Genomic DNA, 23,917 nt, shown 5'->3' with positions numbered 1-23,917 from the left:
CAATATTGTGAACATCAGAACTTAATGATGTTTTGTTTTGAACAAATATTTCAATTTCCAGTCCTCACCAAACTGAAATCTGAAGCAACGGTAGCTCAGCTGGCCGAATTATGTCAAATGAAGTTTTTAACAGATTGGTGAGGTGTACCAATTCCCTCACTATCCACTTCTTTCTTATTTAAAGTGCCTTTAGTGTGTAAAACAGGCATTAAGAACACTCAGCGTTTTTCTGTTTGGGAAACTGACTGTTTTTTCCGTGTGTTTTGCAGGCCTTACAGATTGTCAGAACAACCCCCTTGGCTTGGAGTGCACTGAAGAAGGAGCATACAGAGAAGCCCAGAGAGATGCTGCATCTGAAAAGTGGTTCTGTGTCACTGACCGTGGGGAGAAGCTGAACTGGACAGTAACTATGGAAACCCTTACAGAGTCTCAGTGCAAAGGTATAAATAGAATCATATTATAACTCTAGACTTGAAATGACCTGCAATAGAAACACACACAGCTGTTTGCTGCAATGTTTTTGGCAGTTTGTGATGTCTATGAAGACATTGATATGGTTAGTAAGAGGTATTCTATTCTCATTTTCCAGTCAAAGCATATTTAAATCATTATCTTTAGGATTCTAAAGATTGCTTAGTATGTATTTGCCCCTACAAATTTCTAGAAAAATTTGGATTGTGAAATTTAAAACTTTATGTAATCGCTAAATATAATTCAATATTTATTTAAAATATTTTTATCTGTCACATGTTTGCCTACTTATTTATATTAGTATGCATTTCTTTACAATGAAATAATACTACTACTAACAATTATTGCTTACACTTATATAGTGCTTTTCTGGACACTCCACTCAAAGTGCTTTACAGGTAATGGGGATCCCCTCCACCACCACCAATGTGCAGCCCCACCTGGCTGATGCGACGGCAGCCATAGTGCGCCAGTACACTCACCACACATTAGTTATTAGTGGGGAGGATAGCAGAGTGATGAAGCCAATTCATAGATGGAGATTATTAGGAGGCCATGATTGGTAAAGGCCAGGGGGAAATTTAGCCAGACACTGGGGTTACACCCCTACTCTTTTCGAGAAATGCCCTGGGATTTTTAATGACCACTGAGAGTTAGGACCTCAGTTTTACGTCTCATCCGAAGGACGGCGCCTTTTTACAGTATAGTGTCCCTGCCACTATACTGGGGCATAGCGTCCCCTGCTGGCCCCACTAACACCTCTTCCAGCAGCAACCTTAGTTTTTCCCAAGAGGTCTCCATCCAGCTACTGACCAGACTCACACCTTGTTAGCTTCAGTGGGTTGCTAGTTGCGATTTGCAGGGTGATATGGCTGCTGGCAAATACTACTTTATTTAGCACCTAGTTGTCACAGCTGTTTATTTCACTAGTCAGCCACAATTAGAGACTTTGGTTCACATCCTAGTTATGAAAGAAATTCGATCTAAAATGGCTTAATCAAACTGAAGGAGTTCTCTGAAGATTTGTCTGCTGGTATATAAGCAAAAGAAAGATTCCTCCCTTGAAGCCTGGGCTGACACAGGCATAAACTAAAAGATCACCATTTATATGTCAGTGTCTTTAAATGTTAAGTTTCAATACTAGCTTTGAGACCGACAACTATTTAACAGTTAAGTGGAAAGTGCAAAATGCTGAAAAACAAGTGTGATAAAGCCCGGTTATACCGCAGCATAAATATGTTTCAAAGGAACAAGTAAAGGTTTATTCCATGCTGAAGACAGAAGAAAAGAAACACAATGTTTCGGCTGTGGAGCCTTCGTCTCGTTTGGCAACACACCCGAAGAAGGCTCTACAGCCAAAACGTTGTTTCTTTTCTTCTCTTTTCAGCATGGAATAAACCTTTACTTGTTCCTTTGAAGCCTACGCATGCTGACGCAGATACCTACTTGAACTACTATAAATATGTTTCTACACATGGTCTGTTGTCATGATCAGCTACAGGTACTTTAAAAATAGAGTTAAATGTAAGGTCAGTTTTAGTGCAACTAAATGGTTTGTACACGTCACACGATATGGTGTTTCACCTGCTATTAGTAGATACTACAGCAGAGCAGAGTACATGCTGACCTCTTTTCCACTTCTTGAATTGGGACTTTCTAAAGATCATATTCTGAATAGCCCCAAAGGTCAGCGTCAAATCTGGAAGGCAGACCTCCTGAATTTAAAAACTGGAGTTAAATATTGGAGTGAGAACTGAGGACATAATATTCAGCATTTTAGAGTGATTTGTGGACCTGTTCTTTTTATTGACAGTGTACATAAAAATCAGGACAACTTCATTTCACTGTTCAAAGTTTTGTTTAATGGTCAAATTACCATCAAGGCACATTAAATAAAATACTGTCTAAACTTAAATAAATTAATAAAATAAAGTGTTCGCTTGATTTATTTTAAGGCTGAATGATGATACATAAATTAAAATCCTGATTGATTTTTAAAGGATCTTAAATTAACAAAGTTAATTATATTAATTAAGGAATTCAACAGTGATGATTATTTGTAAATATGCAGTCCCTATGCAGTTTCCTTGCTGACCACTAACTGGTCATAAGTAATACAATATACAGAGTTTCATATTTCACTCATTGTTTTTTCTTAAACATACAATATCACAATTCTTCATTTTAAATCCCTCCACTGATTGTAAATCTCCAGAGAGCACTTCTGGCACATGACAAATTCTAGATAGGTTCACCGATATACTAAATATACGATATACTAGATATTCAAAACTCCACATATCTGGCATCATTCAAATTGATGAGCATGCCTTTAATTCCATATGAGAGGTTAAGTACTCCTAAATATCTATTCTAATGCAGTAATGCAGAAATTTGAAGATGTTCCTAAGACCCAGTGGATTCTGGATGCTAACGATGCTGTCATTATGAGTTCCAAGACATCAGATGAAAGTCTGGAGAGCTATCTGAAGACATGTATTGCAGGTATGTTCATAAGTTTTAGAACTTGTGTCGTTTGCGCCTATCACTCTGTATTTCTCTCTCTTTCAACTCTGTGACATTTGAAATGGGAGGATTCAAAAAACACAAAGAGCAGTAACTTTATTTTTATATGTATCTGCAGAATGTGCAGCTGATGAATCATGTCTTCACCTGGCAGTTTTCACTGAAGGAAGCACGGCTCATTGTGATTTATATAGTACATCCAATGCTAATATCAAATGCACCACCTCTGAAAAGGTAGAACACCGTTCGTAAAATGGTCATACGCATCTCAGGAATGATCTTCCTTTACTGTTGGGCGTTCAGAAAATGCACCTTGGTGATTTCCATAGGCTTTAACTATGTGAAAGATAAGATTCTCATGCACCCAGACTAGAAGAACTATTAGGCTCTGATCACTTTCCCCAGGAATGAAATAAAGATGTAGTGCTTGAGCAAAGAGTGAACTTTTGTGTGCATTTAATCTATGATCTATTAATTTAATGGAAAAAATAGAAACTATGCAGTGACGCAATGATGATAATCCCAATAATCATGTTTTCTTCCCAGCGGAAACTTTTGTTGCATTAGTTTTTGTTTTTAACCATACACGTGTATACAGTATGCAAAGGAACAAGTAATAGGTTTATTCCATGCTGAAAAAAAGAAGAAAGAGAACACAACGTTTCGGCCGTGGAGCCTTCTTCAAGGCCTTCTTCAAGGCTCCACGGCCGAAACGTTGTGTTCTCTTTCTTCTTTTTTTCAGCATGGAATAAACCTATTACTTGTTCCTTTGCAGCCTACGCATGCTGACGCAGCTACCCACCTGAACGTGTATACAGTATGTTTTCAATATATTAAATAGCAGTTATGGGTCTCACACAATATACTGACTGAAACATTCCTGCAGCCTCTTGTTCAGGCACATATATGATACCACAGCATCAAAAGCGTATCACAAACCATTAGATGTAAGTATTAATAATGCCTCTCTTGAATTCCTTCTCATCACAGGCAACAGGATTTCTCGGAAATTCGGATACGGATGTGTACGATAGCCTTACCTGTTTAGTAAAGGTACAAGGTGGAGGTGGCCAAGGCCTTATGGTGTTGAGAAAGAAGGGTGAGTAAATAAACATCAATAAACTTTACAGTAAACAGTGAGGTTTCAATGAAGGTGTACATTTCCTTATGACTAATATGCTAGCACTTCATACATAACAAATTACATATCTGTAAAGGTTCTGTCAGTATGTCTTACTGTACCTTTATCACTATGAAGAATCACATATATGGCGTGGATTAGATATTTATCAGTACCAAACTAGCATTAAGATTATTTTCAGTAATAAAGAGCGAATACTGTATGTATATAACTTACAACTATGAGTTTAATAAAACCTATCCAAATTATCTCTCTGAAAGAAACACAGTGGTCAAAAATACAAGAAGGACTCATTTTTGGGTTAACAGAGACGGTTAGAAACCAGTAATTAAAAATATGAACAACACAACTGTCAATTAGTGGGTTTTTAAAAAAAATAAATTTTATTAAGCACGGCTTTATACCACTCTGTATAAGTCTCACAAAAACCCATGTGGGTGAGATCAACAGATCAATTAGCTACTAGCAATCAAACAGGCTAGATTAACCAAAAGATCTCCTTGTGTTTGTGACTGTTTATGTTCTGATGTTTTAGGTCCAGTATATCTGTTTTTCCATCTAATGGTTTGAGAATAGAATGCATGTAAAAGAATTAGAAAAGAATATTAGAGCCTGATTTTCAGCACACATGACAAAACATATTTTGGCAGGCCCAGAAGAGAAGAGTAGAGGTTCAGAAATGTAGAGTTTAAATATTATTGTTTGTTGTGTCTCCTTTCTAGGCAGATTGTGAGGTAAGGAGTGATGTTAGAACTGTTTTTTTTATTGCATCTCAATTTAGTTTATTAAATATTACAGAGTAGTCACCGCAGAGAAGTTAATTTTTGCACTTTTTAGGAAAATAACAACTTATTAAAAAAATTAAATTAAGGAAAATAGAATGAAAGAAAAAACAACAGGTACAGTCACAGCTATATCAGAGTTTACCATAAAGAGGCATAGCATTTATAGTGTAATTATATACAATGGCTTAGGAGTACTATGGGTTTCAATAACAAAGGCAGGTGTTTCCAATAATGAATCTGTCTTGTCTTTCCTACCTAGGATATGATGTGTTATAAATCAGATTTTAAAGGTTATCTCAGGTCAGCTGAAGTGATATTTAAATTTTTTAATATGAACATAGAAGGAAATGTCTAGGGTTATTAAGGCAAATGTTTTTGCTTAAATCACTGGATTAAAAGAAGTTTCAGCCTGATTCCCCTGCGCAAAGAGAATCTCTGGGATCTGGCAATCATTTGGTTGTTTTTGGACAGCCATCTCAGATATGTGTATATTTCTTGGCTAGAATTTTAGAATCTGTCTTTGCTCTCCCTGCCAAAGGCCATGAATTCACCACAAGGTCCCAGAAAATGTTTGAGAGACAAGATTTTCACAAGACAGGATCTGGAGTCTACCAGACTTCAGTTTTTCAAGCCAGGGGGGCGTCACTAACAGATGTGCACCATTTCTGCCAAGAAGCCTGCAACCAGGAAACCTGTTGTGATGGATTTATATTGAATCAGAACATTCTGAATGGAGGTAAGCCTTTACCTGTTGAGTTGTGATTATTATGCACTCATGTCTTGAATTGTGATTACTTAATTTTCAAGTCGCCTTAATCGGTCTCACCTGCATGTGGTTCTGTCAAGACATTCCCACATTTCTTAGGCTTGACTGTACTGATATTAATGTTCAAATAACAATTCAGAATAATGAGAAAATAAGCTTTGATGCCCAAAATGAGGTTATAATGATGTCTACCGTTGAAAATAGATTAAAATATAATAAGCATTAGAGGATATCAATCACTCTTGTGAAGGATCTCATGGGATAGAAAGGAAATGATGTAGACACACCAATAAGAGGGACTTCCCCCTGGAAAAAAACAAACCTTCTCTCAGCTAAAGAGTTCCAGAAAGTATGCTGTCTTTTAAGTTACAGTTTTCATATTTACTTCTCTTAAACACTCAAATGAGTTTTACAAAACCCAATATAATGCAACTCTTTCAGAAATCACTTTAATAGCACCCAGATTTAAAGTCACACAAAAAGTCAAAATCACATGCGTTTCTCATAAGTACCTTTGTCGTAAATGAGGATGGGGCTGTGATCTTGACCGGTGACAAAATAGAAGAATGTCAGTTTGGTCTGATGAAGCTAGAAATGCATAATATCTCTCAGACGGGATTGTTCATTTCGGTAGTGTGTAAATTATTTTAGTTTATTTGATATTCGATAGATCTTTCTTCACCATCAGTAGGAAAGGGAAGTTCATGTCTTCCTGTATTTTCACACAATGAAAGTCACACAATTTTTGGTTTAAGTCACACACCGAATGCTTCTCTTTATCCGTGTTTCCTCCATATTTGCCACCAGAACTGACACTGTGTTTCTGTTGCAGGCACTATCATGTGTGGGCTCTTGAGCTACCCAGATGTGTTTCTCTGTCATGATCAGGACTATGATGATGCTGCTGCTCAGACTGGTGGGAATCGTGTTTGTGGAGCAGGGGTGAAATATAACAAACTGAAGAAGCAGTTTACATTCAGCTTCGGAGGGCAGAACTTCACACTCAGTAAGCTTATGCTATTGTGTTAATCGCTGTTTAAGAACAAACAGCATGTGCATTGTTTTAGGGACCATTGGTTGCAAAAGCAAGGTTGGCCACTGACATCTCCATTACTTGTCAATTCCTGCAGAAAAGATTTGTCTTAGCCTGTTTGCCACCAACTTCGTTTTAAGCAGACAGCCTTGAGGTTAAAGATCGGCTTCAATTTTATTTGTAATGACAAATGCATGTTCCTTTACCAAATCCTTCTGCCTGATATGTTGTCAGTGAAGGAGAAGATTCCCTACAGTTTTGCATGTCTAAAGCAGGGCTAGTAGAACACCCCGCATTGTTTCCCATGAATCCTGGGAATTGTGGGATAGGTCACGGGCCCTTCACATCTGTGTGTACTTTATTTCAAACAATTTGATTTGTTTTGGCATAACGGAGTGCTTTGCCCAAAAGATTATTAGTTACATATGTGCTCTGCTTTTCAAATTGACTAAATCAATTTGAGAATGCAAGGCATACAGTATAGTTCCTTACTAGGCTGGCCAGTAGGTTTGGTCTTGTTCTACACATGCAGGTTGTACTCATATTTGATGAGGCAATCCACATTGTCAGAAATGTTTTAAAGAAAATATGGGTCAGGACCTTTCTCACAAGCTGCCATCATTTCAGGTTCCTCATTTGCTGTGGACTACAAAAACTACAAAACTAAAGAAAGCTGAATTTGGATTTTAAGAAGCTTCTGTTGTTTATTGTTTTTTTTGTTTATTGATTTTCTTTAGATGACGCAGCCTTGCCAGCCACAAGCAAAAATAAAACAGATTACCAAGCCACCTTAATCAGCTTCCAACGAGTTTACCTCTGGAAGGGTAAAAACATTTACTTTTTAAATAATGCAGTGTTCGGAAGTGTGTTAAGTGTACAGAAATCCCAAATTGAACTTCTTTTTTGCACACTTGTAATGAAGAGTAGCATGTTGTAAAACAACTGATTGAAATTCTCACCCCGAAAGTCATTAAGATAATATTCCAGAAATTGTTTCAAATATAAAAGTGTCATTCATAGGAGATATCTGCTCAATCTATACGTTGTGTTCCAGATTCTGATATGAATACTCGTCCAAAATCATCACCAGGATGTGCTAGTATTGTGCCCCCTGAAGGAAAGATCTTATTATCAGGTAAACATAACTGTATGTTACATAAACTCTAGTCTGTGATACACTGGGGAAATGTTGTTTAATAACTGTAGCTAGGTTTGATGTGACTCACATTTGATCAATAATGTTGTCAGGAGAAAAAGAGTGATTCTATTTTTGAGAAATATTTTTGGAATCAAAATTGTGGAAAGGTAAGTATTTTTTTCTATATCTCAAATTTAGTCTAAAATATGACAGGGGATCCTTCAGATAATGGATAGTGGAAGAAAATGAATAAACAACCTGTTTAAAGATTTAAAATGCCAATAGTCTGCTGTCCAGTTCTACCATAACAATGTAAGCAATGTTCATTTCAATAACACATTCGAGCAATAGTTCCTGAATTTTCTTTGAGGCGCTCAGGAAAATTAACCTTAAACCGTGTAGTGTCTGACCACAGAAAGAAACGCTGTATTGCTACTTCTTTTAAGTGATTATTGCATTATTTTCTCAGATGCTGTGGAAGAGGCATTTACACCAGTGGAAAGCAGCAATGTTCTTGTGAATCCAGCTCAAGATATTCCGCACCAACAGTACTGGATCTTTAAGCATGAGTTCTCAGCACAGCAGGCTCAACTTTGGTGCTTAAAACGTAAGAGCAGCTATTCTCTTATGTAGGGAATTAATCAATCATGTGAAACAATGCAACTCTGCCTCCCTGGTGTTTCCATCTTATTAATTGCTTGGTCCTCTGTATTTAGGTTGTGAAGAAGAAGAGTTCTGTAAGGTGACAGATTTACAGGACAACAACACTCTCCATTTCACCTGCACGTTGTATCCAGACACTCAGATCTGTGGTTCCTACAACAAACCGATTCAGCAGTCCTGCACCCTCGTACTGCAAGTGGAGCCTCAGAGTGTGCACCGAAAAAAGAGTGAGTAGGGAGAAACTGACTCATTGCCTGAGAGGAACTAATGGTCAGCCAAATGATTTGAGATTGCCATCACAGTTCTGCGAAGTTGAAATCTTTGTCGGCTACCGATTGCTTATCTTGTGTTCATTAAGTAAAATGTAGAACCATTTATGTCCTCGTGAACATATATCATCAGCCATATACTGTACATTCCTATGATGATTTTTGACTTTTGTAAAATGTTATTTTATCATAAATGGTACATCCTTGAGGTGTAAAAAGTTCTTTTGGAGTTTTCAACGATCATGAAATAAGCCCTGTAGGGTTAATAAGGATAATATCTAAAGCAACAAAATAGCTTTCCAAGGTCACAGAAACTCTGGTGTAAAGCACTAGTTGAAAACAAAAGCAGGACTACCAGTGCACAACTTTAAAATCTGCTTTATTTCCAGTTTTATGAACTGCCTTCTTTCACTAATGACGACATATTGCTGTAAAACTATTCTCAAAAGCACTATTGAAAAGAGTTATTGAAATATATTCTGATCTGCTATACTATCCTAAAGTCAGTTGTTGTTTTCTGTATTAAATGATTAATGATAGTTCACTCCCCCTCACACACGCACACCAAAGTGCTCTTCCTGCATTTCATAGCCCATTTGTTTTTATTCTGTAGCTCTTAGCAACTGGTCAAGAGTTTACTCGTCCTGAAGTTTAGACAGCTGTGAGAATTATACTTTGAAATTCCTAAACCCTGAGCTGTTGAGAGAAATTTGCTTTTATTATTCACTTGTGCTTGATTCAGTTTCATGGCTTAAACTATTGTAGGACTTCTACTGTCAGGCCCTGTATTGGCAGTTTTAAATTTGTTGTCTCCATCTTCATTAAGCCTTCTCCTAGCTGTAAAATAAAGTAACAGACTACATGATGCTACTGTACATGCGTTGTCCTCTAATGTTATCAATATTTTTTAATGTGTTCTCCCTAAAATGGCATTTACATTCATCTTCATTTTGTCTGAATTTGTCTTGGTTTTCATTGGCAGGGTGTAACACAGCTTTACACCCTAGATTTTGTGGGGAACCTATTCATGGCTTTATAGAAATATGCCTTTTGTCTGCCTGAATGTATTTGTGTAACACAATACTGTCAATAAAATTAAATCCCTGCTCTGTAAATCTGAGCTTTCATGTCTAGTAAAAGCCTAACCTGAAGCTACACCAATGCCTGTCAATGTCTGATATTTTGTTTTTGTTACCAGAAGTAAAATATGTTAATTTACCAGCAGGCTCTAGATCCGTCTGCTGTTTGCATTCCAGAATTTCTATGTGAAAGAAAGTGAATGGATTGTCTGCATGTGTCTTAGGTGACAACAAGCATGGTGTAAGCATCATTTCTGGGTCAAACTTATTTTATCTTAGTAAAGAGCCAGGTGTGAGCAAGTTTTCTCTTGTGGCAGTACACGATTCTCTATAGTCACCATACGATGTTGGATGGGCTTGAGTGGGCCTGGTTATCACTGGCTTGCTGTGTACAGGTACACTATGCCCTGAGACAGTTACAGTGTTACAGTCAGAGAATGCATCATTGCTCTAGACAAAGCTAACTTTTCTTTAAGGTATTATGGAGGACACTGCACAACATTTAGTGAGCAGCTTCGACAATGAGAATGCTAGACCCACGTGTAAACTGTTTTCCCTTCATGGCAGTGTAAGGTTTAGAAGACTGAGCCAAGTAAGATAACATACAGTTACAAACTGGCAGCATGTAAAAAGAAAATCTGTGATTTTGAAATGTTTTTCATCCTGCATTTATCAACAATTAGGAGCACTGTGTACTCTTTACGGATCATAAAAGGTTTTAGCAATCAGTATTTTCTGTTAGATTTACATAAGAAATATAAAAAGTGGCCTTAAGTTGCCCTCAGTATGCATTTTCATGCTCTTCATGTACAGTACACAAAGCTGGTAAACTTTAGTTTCTTATTATAAACAACTTTAAACACCTTCACTTGTGTTAGTGAGCACAGTGTTTAAGGTTTGTACAAATGTCAGAAGTATAGCAACATTTGGCTTGACTGAGAGTTGATTCCCAAGTTTAAATCATGTCTAGAATCAACATCGAGATGGTTCGTCTCCTTTGCTGTTAGAGGTGCTTTCTTTGAAATGAGGCGTAAAACACTTTCCATGTGGGCAGCAGGCACGGATGATCTCACTGCACCCTGTGATGGAGGAGTTCAAGTATTATTTTCATTGCCCATGCTGTACTCCCTCTTATTTCCCATGGTACTGGAAATTAGATTGGATGAATTGCTTATACTATAAATATTTTGATTAACCAAAACCTCAGATTTTGTAAAGCAAAACCCTGAATGTTTTTAACAAAGTTCTATAACAAAAACACCATATATTGTAACAGAATTAGATTTCCTGTCGCAAGACTTGAATTGCACTGTGGTAATCGCCAGGAGTTTGATGTTTATTTCACTTTATTTTTCATGTTTATCTTTTTGTAAAGAATAGCATAAATACAACCAGCCTTACAATTATTTCCAGCTTTCCATTTTTTTTTCACTGTCACACTTACCTTAGTATGAAATGAGCAGAAATGCTGGGCTTGCGTTTCAAAACGAGACCAACAGTGCTTTCTTTTCACTCTTTCTTTGTGAAAAGGGCTTTTTATTTGTTATGATACTGAGCATTTCTGAAGTCGATTTGGAGGTGTGTGACTAAATGTTTATGTTTGCATTGTGATGCCACGTGGAGCGGCTCACAATCAGGGAAAAGGTTCTCAGGCACAGACACCCCCTACTCACAAGACTTCAAAGTTATGTAGTGGTGTATTGGCTTGACCTATCTGAATGATGGCATTAAGTGGGGGGAGAATGCAGACAGCCTGTGCTGGCAAAAGCTTTTGCAGTAGCAGTAAAGCTCTTCAGATGTGAAGTTAGGAAGAAAAAGAGGCGAGAGTCTTCAGCCCAGAAGCTGGATTATCAATATTTCAGCCTGTGTCTGGTCAGAGCCTGTGATGATCCTGTTAAGTACATTCTCTGGTGTCTGCTCCTGGTCGCCACCCATCCATCCTGGTTTATTTGGCACTCTATTTATCTGGCGTGGCACAGGATGCACAGCTGCTCTGGTGATCGCAGATGTCCTTTGAGATGTGCATTGCCATCTTAGGCAGAGGAAAAGCTTTGAAAAAAATTAAGAGTGCTCGGGGAAAGCAATGCCCCTTGTGGCATCACAGTGTACAGTAAATGGATGGCAGGGTGACAATCGAATTAGCGCTGCATCTGTACAGCTCTTGCACCCATGCTGGGTTCGAGCCAGGGCCTCCTTCCGAGTGGAGTTTGTATCTTCTTTCTATGCATGACAGGAGCCTTCCCCCCCCAAAAATGGATTAATTGATGTTTCTTAATTTACCCTGTGTGTTTGCAAATATAGAGTATGTGTGGATGCCCTGGCATCTCATCCAGCCTTGTGCCTACTCCTACAGAACAGGAACAACTCTTTCAAGTTGCCACCACTCTACCAGGAATAAGCAGCTTTCTGATGAAGCATGTATTGTAAATAAGCAGACCATTGTTAGACATGACATTTACGAATTAAAATGGTTTGACCTAAGGAAAAGCGAGAATCACAGAGTTTGTTTGCTCCAGACGTGGTGAAAATAGGAAAGAGCATTCATGTTGAAATAACATAAAACAATACAATATCATCCTTCTTTGTATCTTTAGATGTTAGTTAGATGGATAAAGGTATGCACTTATCTTGTAATTTTCCCCACATTAGATTGTAAATCTACAAAAGAACTTGGAAGTAAAATAATCTGCGTTTAGTGGCCTTTGTGTGTTTTGATTTCAGCATGCTGTCAGCAGTGAATTTGTTTTTTTCCATTCCAAAGACATACTTTGCAATTCATTTCGTAACTGCCAATAGTTTAGTGTTTATATGTTAAAAGGAAAACTTTGGAGCTACAATCATTACTGTTCTGTCACAATACATGTATAACAGGACATTACATTGTAGTGAGTACTTTGCAAAACAGAAATTTGCCCAGATGTGCTCCCTTGTTACTACAGCCTGTAGCTATTGAGACCAGGTGGAAAAGAAGAAAGAGCAGAGTCAAGGAGAATCCCAGACAGGACTCCTATCCATGCTGGGAACCACCAGGAGGCCTTGTTTGAAAACCCTAACCTCTGTAACTTGTATAATTAAAATTTATGGAAGGGGTTCTTAGTTTGCATTAATCAGCAGTTTTCCATCGTATCCCATTTAAAGTATTTTGCAGAAAATAAAATGTGTCTTTTGCAAAACCAGATTTTTGTATTGCAGCCTATATTAAAAGACAAATAAGTTATTTTCAAAAAGTACCCTTTTGTCTTATTTACTATGGTTTTATTGGTGCATGCCACTTAGATTGCATTGGAGACCATTCCCCTTAAAATACATATACATGTATTTTAGTACATATACAGTATACACAGTTAAATAAAAGAAAAAAGAAAACCAAATTTATAACACTTTTTCAGCAATACAGTATCATTACAAGATTTCAGAATTTCAATCCAATTTTGACTTTTGAGGCTGAGCATATGGAGAATATAATCCTTCAGTTAGAAATTGCTAACAATGTGTTTTTGCTGAGGAACTCATAAACTTGAATAGTAAAATAACTATTTTGGCTGAAGACTCTCTTCTAAGCTTTGCATTGGCTCTTCTGCTTACTTTGATTGTGCAAGAAAAGTTAGTTGCCCATTGTTGCCATGCATCTTGTAGTAAAGAATTTAAGGGGACATCAGGCACAGTGGACCGGTTGACTTTTGTTGTTAGGAATGCAGACGCTCAGCACTATCTCAAGCTTTCTTATTGTGAATGAACAGAGATGTGTGGCAGGTTTGAGCAGCTGGAGATCATTAGTGATCATTCTCATGCATCACTTTGCGAAAAGTACCCTTAGTGGTATTAAGAGTTAAGTGTATAATAAGGAATACAAGAAGAAATGAAAAGATGAAATTTAAAAAAAAACTCTTCAGTAGACCTATGTTGTTGTTTTATAGTAGCTATTGGTTATTAATAGCTAACCTATTTATCAAGTGTTTTATGTATCTAAATGTAAAGAAAATAGACATAAATATATAAAATTCTAAATGTATCTCTCCTGCCAAATGTACTTTCAGTGCACAAAATTATGCCTCTTTGTAAATTGCTGAGCAAGTGTTGGACACGTTCTTTGGCTCTATAAATGAGTCTTTTGTAATTACGCTACATGTTAACTCCGGGGGTTGAAGAGATGAGGGTAATTTCTGTGTTTCGTAATTGGCATTTTTAGAGAATCTCTTGCAAATTTACAAACAAACCATTGTATCGCAATTTTAAAGAGACTGAATCAGTGAAAATCTTCAATTTAAGGGTACAGAAAGTCAAGCGTCTATTCATTAAGGTTTCCTGGAGCTGTGACTGTGTTCAGGAGGTGACGTGGAAGCATTAAGTCTTTGATACCATGGAAAGTCATCTGGTTCATATTAACACACAGTAGCATGTACATGTTTATTAGTTATTAAACAAGGCTTTACACCAGGTAAAGGAGCAGCAGCACTTTTCCAAAGACGTAAAAACAAGTGAAAAAATAACAGGGTTATTCAGGATGATTTTGGTCAGCTGTAAAGGTGCATCTACCTAAATGGGGTTCATGAATGTACAGAAGTATGAGCTTATTTTCTCTTAGTTTCTTAATTCTCTTGCTGCTCATCAGACGAATGCTGTTACCTACACTATTTAGACAAAGACCACTAGATATTAATACGCATTTTGTCTTTTTTTCCAACTTATTCCAGTTGAGTTGACAGGACGTGTGAAGAACTTCTACAGACGAGTGCCATTCACAAAGCTGGTAGCATATTCAGTGCGGAACCGTGTCAACCAGACGGGAAAGCCCATTACCAATGGGTAAGGTCAGCTCTGGGTTCCACTGTTGCAGATGTTCCTAATACAAAGCATACGGTTTTTGACAGCAATACATATTCGTACTCAACTGCGGAGCGGTGGCTCTGTGGCTAAGGATCTACGCCTGTGGCTGGAAGGTTGCTGGTTTAAATCCCGCAGCCGGCAGAGGAATCCTACTCTGTTGGACCCCTGAGCAAGGCCCTTAACCCCAGCTGACCCCAAGCTTCTCTCCCTGTCTGTGTGTCTGTGTGTCTCATGGAGAGCAAGCTGGGGTATGTGAAAGACAAATTCCTAATGCAAGAAATTGTATAGGGCTAAAAAAGTGATGTGATGTTATGTTATTGTAATTAAGTCAGGTGTGTCCAATTTATACTCCTGCATGAGGTTTTCAATCAAAGCCTCTACTTGCACTTCACAGTAATGCTTTAGACATATGTTAATAGCTGTCTACAAACAATCTGTTGATATGTTAATGAATGCTGTTACACACAATTATAAATAAATTATAGAAACCCAACTCTAGTTTAGGAGCTGTGGCATGTTTCTGGCTGTTGTAGCACCAATTAATCAACAGTAGGAGTTTATTATTGTCAGTTGTATGCAGCCTATTCATATTTTTAGAAATGTATTTATAAATTGATTATATCTAAATATATAAAATTAATCTTTATTTTATACAATTTTATACTTCTATACTTCTTAAGCACTTGTAAATGCAATTTTCACTTAATAAAGTGTAACCTCTACTGTCTGTAATACCTTTTCTGGAAGTTTCTAATGCTTTTTTTCTTCAAGTTAGTGTAGATTGTAAAGGAAATTAAAACAAATGCCGAATGCAAGTACAGCAGAGCAGATAACTCAGTTATGTTATGTACACATAACATCCCCTCAGATGTGTGTAAATAATTTAAGAAGATGAGTGTTTCTTGTGTAGGTATTCTTAGCATATAATTCTGGACCGGTGGGGAAATATTAAAGAGAAAACATGTAATTGTTTTCGTACAATGACAATATTTAATATATTGCTGTATATTTAACAACAGCAACAACAATAATTATGCGTATGACATTACGTTATATCACTGTTTTACAGACTCCGAATTTTTCTGCTTTCTTTTCCTGTGTATAAGGGATGTCTTACACTCCATTTTCATATAAACCACACATGCTGAAAAAAGTCTCAAGAAAGATCTCAGCTTGTTGAACATTCCCGATTTTCATTTGTAAATGTGCATACACTTAACCTAGGTGCACCTTTATCATTAGAAAGTTTTCTTGAACACTGTGTGCCATTACTCTCTACATCTAAGCATCTTACTTCATGACCACATTAATTTCCCTGTGCGTTTGGATACTTGATCATGCATTTAGAATATTCAGCACGTGTATCTTTAACATCCTCTATGTTTTTACTTGTGTGTAATTATGGACATGCAATGCTTTACACACCCTGGTGGTTTCTGCATCTCTAATCACTTTAAAATATTATGTGAATGAGGCCAAGATCTGCTAAACAGAACATTGAATGGATTGTAAAAATATTATGTCTATTCAGACATTAACTGTTACATTAACTATAATGTACTTTAAAAATTTTTTCAAACTTTATAAAACTGACTGGTCTATTGGTGTATGTTCCTCTGCACATTTGTGGAGTAATTGAACAGTCATTCACTGTGTTTATTGGTCGATGTGCAGGTTTAATGAGTGCGAGCTACGCTGTGATGAAGATCCATGCTGTAAAGGATTTGGGTTCGTCAGAGATTCTCAATCCCCTGGTAAGATTTTCTGGTTCCAGTGAGCTGTGAATTACTGCACAGTTACAAGCAAGACTTTTTTTTACAGAGGAGGGAAAGGAACAATTTGCTTATATTTTCCATTTTGGATGTGTAGAGTCTCTGTTAATGATTTTTTAAAATTCAGATTCTAAAGCAAAATCCTTTAACCATGTAAAGTTCAGTATTTTATTCTATTAACAGTATAATTGGTACAATGTCAAGAAATGCAGGTCTTTAACCTACAGTACATAAAGGAAGCCTACATCAGAAGATCATTTAAAGTTTCCAATCAACTGTTACCTGAATGTAGCATATGTTGATCATCTGAAATCTCAACAATATTAAAAATAAATTATTTCCCAAAGAGAAAATGTCTAAAAAGAGAAGTAACTTTTTTATTAGAGATTTATTTATGTAAAATAGAGTGAATTTTAACTTAATACCAGGTAGTGGTGCAGTTGATCTGTTTCTTTAATTGGTTATTCCTTCTCTGTAAAAACACTGAATACCAGTTAACAGTTCTACATGTCCCCATTGACATTATTAGCAGAAAACATAAAATGGATGAATATTTTTTTAGTTGAGAAGTAGCATGAGGTTAACCTTTTTTAAGCTTCTACAGAATATTTTCTTAGAATTTCTTCAGATTCTGTGAACATTGTTCCTTAAAGCATATGACTCATCTTTCGAGTCTGAATTGCCAAATTAACCAAAGTTTACAGCTCATTCTTTCACTTCCAGGAGTCCTTTCTGTGTTTTAATTGTCACACTAAAATACATGTAAAACTGTCCATAATAATTTAATTGCTCAATTTTGAGTAAATAAGTAAATGTTTTGGAAATTACGTTTTGTGTTAACTGCAAATATCATTAGCATTTGTTTCCTTACTATGTTTTTATTTGTATTTTATGGTACAAAAACCTTCTAATAAAGGAACAAATTGAATGAATTTAGTAGGGTTCTATTTATTGGAATTTAAGATGTTTGTGACTCAAGAGGAAATACCTTATTGTCTGCAGTTCTGCAGTTTAGACATAACATTTTCAATAGCAGACATTTTTTGTTGCTCTCATTATTTGCTCAGGTAATGAGGTACTGTGCTTGACGCTGAACAGTATTGGAGTTCAAACATGCAGTGACCAGGAGAAGACCACTTGGCGGGTTATGGATTGCACTACATCCAAAGCAGAATCTAATGTCCTGCCATTTGGATTCTATAAGAAGCCAGGTGTGTATTGCAGAAAATATATAAACTCATAACCCAGGAAAGCCTGCACATCAAGAATCTGAGTTTATATATTCGAAGTTCTCAAATAAACAAGAATAATTAAATATAATTACTTGCATTTAATAGTACATTTAAACTGAGGGTCAAAAATGCCTCACATGTTACAGAGGATCTTTTACATTCCCTAATGACTTACATCACCCACCCTTGTGATGCAGAGCAGCCCCACTACTCAGTGGATCAGAAGGAGACGTTTTTTCACCATTTGAAATGTGAGCAAAATTAAGGTAGACCAGACAGTGCAAGCCCTAAGTCCTATGCTCTAAATGTAACTAACAAACCAGGGTTAATTCCTCTGCTCTTACGAACAGTGCAAAGGGCTTTTTAATGAGCAAATACTCAGGAATTCTGTTTAATGCTTAATCTGTAGGACAGTGTCAACTAGAGCACAGTCTCTCCTGTTACCATACTAGTTCACTAGTTTGAAATTCTAAAAATCCAGAGAGAAGACCACAACATACTGTTCCAACACTCCACCTACTCTCCCACTCACTCCAGTACTGACTAATCATATCCGTCCTTACTTCTGAGTTCTGACAATCGTAAAAAATACTGCATAGGACCAGAGGACAAAGCAAAGGCTACTTACTTATGTAAGAGTAGATATTTCTGTAAGAATACAGTATATGTATGCAGCTGTTGTTGATTAATTTTAAAAATTCCATTCATATAAAGGGAGCGCCTACAGTATTTGAAGAGTTTTGCAAGTTCCAAAGATGTTATTTTGTTTTACATTGATGAAGTCTTTAAGAGAACACTGTCTGTGACTACTTGATCTCCACTTAGCTCTTGTGGTTGCCTTTAGTTTTCTATTTGATGGGTTGCACTATCAGATATTATCTTGTTTTGTTCTTTCAGCCTTTAAGTAAAATATCGATGAAACGTTTTTATTTTTTTACTTTTGTAAAGGACCTTTCAGTTGGAACTTTAGTATGAAGGAAATTGCACCAAGCTCTAGATTTAAATATAATTCTTCTGTCTGTGTTTCAAAAACAGGAATAAAAATATATCTGTTGTCAGGGACCTTACTTTTATGTTAGTGTTTCCAAAAAAGGAGGCTTTAGGCTTACCGTAGTTGAACTCTAGGTGGAATGAAAATCTTTTTGGATGAATATAATAACCTGTTTATCTGCATGGGTGTTTGATAAATTCCATCTCTTAGAGAGCTGATGCAAAAACAGTTGTAAAACTATTAGCTTCACAGTTTGCACAGCTATTTGAATGTACATATTTTCATATACTGTATGGATGGTCTTCACACAATATGAATTCTTCACTGAATGATGGGCGCAGAAATTTCGGAGAAGCTAATGTACAGTATTTCTTTTTATTATGCCTCCTGTAGTAAACCAATGGAACCACAATCCTAAAGCGTGTCCTGCTTTCCATCTCCCATCTCCTTACCAGTCACAGAATGGTAAGATTCATGTAATTCTAAACCTTTATATACCCAAATAAGTTTGTCTGAAGTTCCCACACTATGTACAAAACAAAAAAATAAATCTATTTTATTATCACTGTGTGTTCTCTATGTGCATAATACAATACTTGTGCCTTTCTGCACTGTAAAAAATAAATCATTTAAGATGTGTTTTAAGTATAGACCATTTCTTTATTTAATTTGTCGTTTTAATAGTTAGAAGAGTTCCCCTTTAAGCAACCTTTAGACTTTAAATGTACTATTGTTGTTTAAATAAACAATTACATATCAAATTACAGCTGTCAGTCATTTTACAGAGAAAAAAATATTTAACTTGTTTGCTAACCACATGCTAACCATCTAGAAATTAGAGGTGTAATCATGGTTGTGGATCTAGAATATAAAGCACCCTGTTATGCTTTCACCACATTTGTTAAGATGACTTTCCCTCTTTGAAATTCAAGCCTTATACATATGTTCCTTACAGACAAAGAACACTAAGAACTTTATAAAAGACAACGTTCTTTTCTAGAAAGAGAAATAACAAATATGCTGCCCGTTACCGGGTTGGAAAAACAACTTTAAATTTTATAATTTAAGAAAACAGTTTTCTTCTAGCTTCCCTTTGGATTTTTGGCAGTATTGCAAATGCTTTCAATAATCCTCTGTAATATGAAAAAAACGTTAGTCAGAACATTCACCGTATTAAGTGATCTTTTTCTTTACATATCAGATCTAAGGTTTTTCAATGCCACAATAGCTCACAGGCCCGTAACCTTATCACTGAAGCAGAACATAACATCTATATGGCACTATTTTAGTAAAGCTTTTCTTCCTGCTTGAGCTAAATCAAGACCTCACTTGCATCATAGCTCAAAGCATACTTCGTACTCTTTCCATTTTTACTGTTCTCGCAATGAATATTTTCTCAGAACATACATTGAGTCAATATTTTCTCTTTGAAGATGAAGCAGATTGTGCTATTTGAATGATACTGTGTGTCTGTGGGCAGTCAGTGGAGCTGTAGTGTATTGTGTCGTGCGCTTCTGCTTCTGATGTCTTATCACAGCAGGATAATATCACTTAAGCAGGCTTGCTGTATACCAGTATGTTCAATGTTCCCTTTTAGAATCAAGTTTGTATTTAGTCTTTGGACCTATAGCAGAATGAACTGTTTTTGAGGTTTGATCTACTTTTAGCAGTTATTTGGGTGCAGTGCTGAGTTCTTTCCCTCAAGTCAGACCATATGGTGATGAAACTGTAGACTCTTGTCAGCTTTTGAAATATATATACTTGGGCCTCCTGGTCCCCACACATGTAATAATAATCTAATTTAGAATTGCTCTTGATTCCACTAAAATTAATCAAATTGGGGGGAGGGGGGGTTGGCACTACTCATTGTTACAAATCTCAATATTCTGCACTTACTAGTAATACAAAAAATATTTTTTTAATGCTATATGTTTACAGATTAACTATATTATTTTACCAGTAATTTCACATAATGAATAGCGGGTGTGCATGCTAGATTACTTAGTCATGAGACTCATAATTCCTTTTAAAAGTTCTGAGAAAAAATGCACCCTAACTACAAAACAATCTCAGATGTCTTGAACTCAAACACATTAAGGATTGTTTTCCTGTCACCTGATAATTCTTTCAGTTCATTGTGTTTTATACAGTAAGTACTGTGATTATAATTTAGATTATAAGTTTAAGATACTCTTTCATGTTTAACTGATAGAATGTAATAACAATACAAATATAACAGTTATAACAATAGCCTCCATCATATTTCCTCTTGAGTTTCAAAGTGCTTGTTTCACCACTAATGATTAAATTAGACACAGAACATTACACTGGCACGTTGCATGTCGGTTTTGTTGACTGTGGTGAAGAGTAACGTCATGTTTTCTTTTATTCTTGCATTAGTTATATTAAATGAATTGATAGTTTTTCAATCTCTTTGATCACTCCTGTTTGTAGCACCCATGAACCCAAGTGATTAAATGTGTACTGGTTTAAGATAGGTTCAGAATCCTGCAGTTTCTCAAAGTCTCTCCCAACCTTTGATTTGGAAATACTGCCCTGTCTTAAGCTTTGTAAGAAGGTTTGTGTTTGAATTTTTTTTTTTGTGGTTGAAAAATCTCCTTTTTAAAAACACGTTTGCAATGGTAAGCCTTCAGTTTTAAACCTGGACTTTCACGATTCCCCCACTCATCCAACCATATTCTAACTGCACATGGCCATGGTGCAAGTTTGTGTTTTTCTATCAGTGTACCCTGCAGTGGACTGGGTGTCCTGTCCAGATGTATCCTGCCTTGGGCCTGTTGCTTGCCAGGATAGGCTCCGGCTCTATCATGACTCTTAATTGGATAAAGCAGTTAGAAAATGGATGGATGAAAACTTGGTCACCGCATGGTTAAAAATGTTGTTACTAATTCTGAGTCTTTCTGTTCTACTGTAGCTGTGTTGAGTGCCTGGGAATTCCTAGATTTTTCCTCTGTTGCTATTGACCCCTCCATCTCAAAGTACGATGTCATTCACTTAAGTAAAGATATCACAGAGGATTTCAACAAGTCCAGAGATTGGTGCCTGTCAGGTAATGTTTTCTTAAAAACTCATTTCCTTTTACAGAAATATTGAATATGATGAAAATAATCACCTGATTTTTGAGGGAAGTTGCTGGGTTAGAGCATGTTCCATTGCCCTAACTTAAGTGCATATACTGCAGTTCACAGAGTTATGCTGATGTATGTAATGATAAAGAAAATGAGGGTCAAGCATGACCTTCTTCTGGTTAAGTATCTGGTTAAATATATGTTCCGGATGCAATCTCAGGTACAGAATATTTAAAACTGCCCAGATTACAAACTGTGTGGTAATCTTGTTTGATATCATCTCATCATAAGAATCCAATGAGTTCACACCTTAAAAGTTCTCAATAAATAGTAGATTAGAGATGATACTTCTCAGGGGATACTGTTTTTTGGATGTTGTTGATCCCCTTGTTTGATTGTTATGATGTATTATCGCCTTGTGGAATGTCCAGCTCTTCCCAGTGTTTTGATTAACCAAACCTTTTGCGTTCCCCCAGCATGCACAGAGAACGCTTCATGCGCAACGGTGACTGTGGACATCGCCGACTCTGCGGTCCGTTGTGTTTTCTACCCTGACACACACCGCTGCTCCCCAAGAACGCTTGGCCAGGAGTGCAAACTGCTTCTCAGGGAGCGAGGCCTCCTGGTCCTTCACAGAAAAAGTGGGTGAATCCTCCGTGTAGAATCCAGAGTTTACAGGTGCCCCAAAAGTGTGGCTTATCCTACCTCTCAGATTTTCTTTCTGGAAGCTAGTGTTTGTCTCATTCAAGTCTGAAAGTCCCTAATCTCAGCAAGCCCAAGGCAAATCTCCAAATTTCCAGTGAATTACAAGAAAAACATACTCCTATAAAGTAGCAAATGGTCTAGTTTTTCTGAGTGGCTTGTTCATTTAAAAGCTGTCAACAAAATGGCATAGCAAATTTAAGCAAGTTATTATTATACATTTCCATTTCTGGACTGTGAGTAACTCTTCTTAGTGCACTTCTCACTGTGCTGATTGTATTGTATGTATCATATTATTATTATTGTATCATTCGTTACACTGTGGCAGTGTTGTCTGTGTTAAGCTGCTGTTGTACTGCAATTTCCGTCACGGGATCTATCTATCTACAGTCAAGTTGTGCATTTATAAATGAGTATATACAATTCAAACTTATTATTTTTGTTCATCATTATTGTCATCATTTTGACGTTATTATTATGTCAGACTTCAAACCCAGATTGACATCAGTGTTCATCCCAGACCACGGAATGGTTCTTGGTGAGTCACAGTTGAAACTGCTGGGATCAGACAGAAAGGAAGTGAACCACTTTCTGGGTGTGCCTTATGCTCTTCCTCCGACGGGAAATAACCGCTTCAGGGCTCCACAGCCTCCCCAGTGGACAGACACTTGGAATGCTACTTACACTAGGTAAATTTAGGAAACATCGTCTGTAACATTTTGTTGTTTACCTCACAATAATTCTGCGCAGAGAGGCTGGCTCTGCTTTACGTGTCTTCACTCAGAACTGTACGCTGAAGGTTAGAAGAGGGTTATCTTCACATGTTAACACTTCAGTACTGCATTTTTTAGAAAAAAATACATTCAAAATACTCACATAAAAATCTTAGCTAGATGAATATAACCCATTGCTCTATTTCAGTTCCTTCTTGAGAATAAACATTGTCTAAAAGTTCTTCATCTCCAGTTGAAAACACTGATTACTGGGAATCAGGCCATTTGAAACCTGTTGCATCTTCATTTATAACGATTTGCTGAACTGTATCTTTTTTTCACATTTGAATTTCAGGCCCAGTTGTTTACAGCCAGGCGATGACAAGACATTGGCGGCAGATGAAGATTGCTTGTATCTGAACATCTATGTCCCTCGCAGCATTGTAGGTTTCGTCCTGTAACTGGCTGTTTTGAAAAGCAAATCTGTAATTTGTAACCTGATACCTAAGGGAGTGAAGCCAAGAGAATCTATGTCAGAAAGATGATGTCAAAATAAAAGATTGACATAGAACATGTCATGTGAAGATATAGAAACCAATGTAGAGACAGAGATTTTATAACAATAATTTGGACTTCATTTGTTTATATTATGGGTGACATAGTGGCACAGTGGATAGCATTACTGCCTCAGAGCACTGGGCCCTCAGTTGAATTCCCATG

The 23,917-nt window shown here is 36.7% G+C and overlaps 1 protein-coding gene across 1 annotated transcript in view; it reads left to right on the top strand.

Annotated features, from left to right (window-relative positions):
* Positions 1 to 23,917, top strand: part of tg (thyroglobulin) — a 108,127-nt gene that overhangs the window by 26,878 nt on the left and 57,332 nt on the right. Inside the window, exons 22-39 of the mRNA XM_088929504.1 lie at positions 270 to 440; positions 2,854 to 2,976; positions 3,116 to 3,231; positions 3,988 to 4,096; positions 5,462 to 5,659; positions 6,522 to 6,695; positions 7,460 to 7,546; positions 7,777 to 7,857; positions 8,330 to 8,467; positions 8,577 to 8,750; positions 14,566 to 14,677; positions 16,373 to 16,452; positions 17,538 to 17,681; positions 19,087 to 19,158; positions 21,629 to 21,763; positions 22,259 to 22,423; positions 22,969 to 23,173; positions 23,553 to 23,644. Of these exons, the coding sequence (XP_088785630.1) occupies positions 270 to 440; positions 2,854 to 2,976; positions 3,116 to 3,231; positions 3,988 to 4,096; positions 5,462 to 5,659; positions 6,522 to 6,695; positions 7,460 to 7,546; positions 7,777 to 7,857; positions 8,330 to 8,467; positions 8,577 to 8,750; positions 14,566 to 14,677; positions 16,373 to 16,452; positions 17,538 to 17,681; positions 19,087 to 19,158; positions 21,629 to 21,763; positions 22,259 to 22,423; positions 22,969 to 23,173; positions 23,553 to 23,644 (2,376 nt within the window). The remainder of the gene's footprint in view (positions 1 to 269; positions 441 to 2,853; positions 2,977 to 3,115; positions 3,232 to 3,987; positions 4,097 to 5,461; positions 5,660 to 6,521; positions 6,696 to 7,459; positions 7,547 to 7,776; positions 7,858 to 8,329; positions 8,468 to 8,576; positions 8,751 to 14,565; positions 14,678 to 16,372; positions 16,453 to 17,537; positions 17,682 to 19,086; positions 19,159 to 21,628; positions 21,764 to 22,258; positions 22,424 to 22,968; positions 23,174 to 23,552; positions 23,645 to 23,917) is intronic.

This window comes from Atractosteus spatula, chromosome 12, assembly GCF_055471065.1.
Source record: "Atractosteus spatula isolate fAtrSpa1 chromosome 12, fAtrSpa1.hap1, whole genome shotgun sequence".
NCBI lineage: Eukaryota > Metazoa > Chordata > Actinopteri > Semionotiformes > Lepisosteidae > Atractosteus > Atractosteus spatula.
Note: the sequence above shows the minus strand (reverse complement) of the source record. Positions and strands in the feature narration are given on the sequence as shown.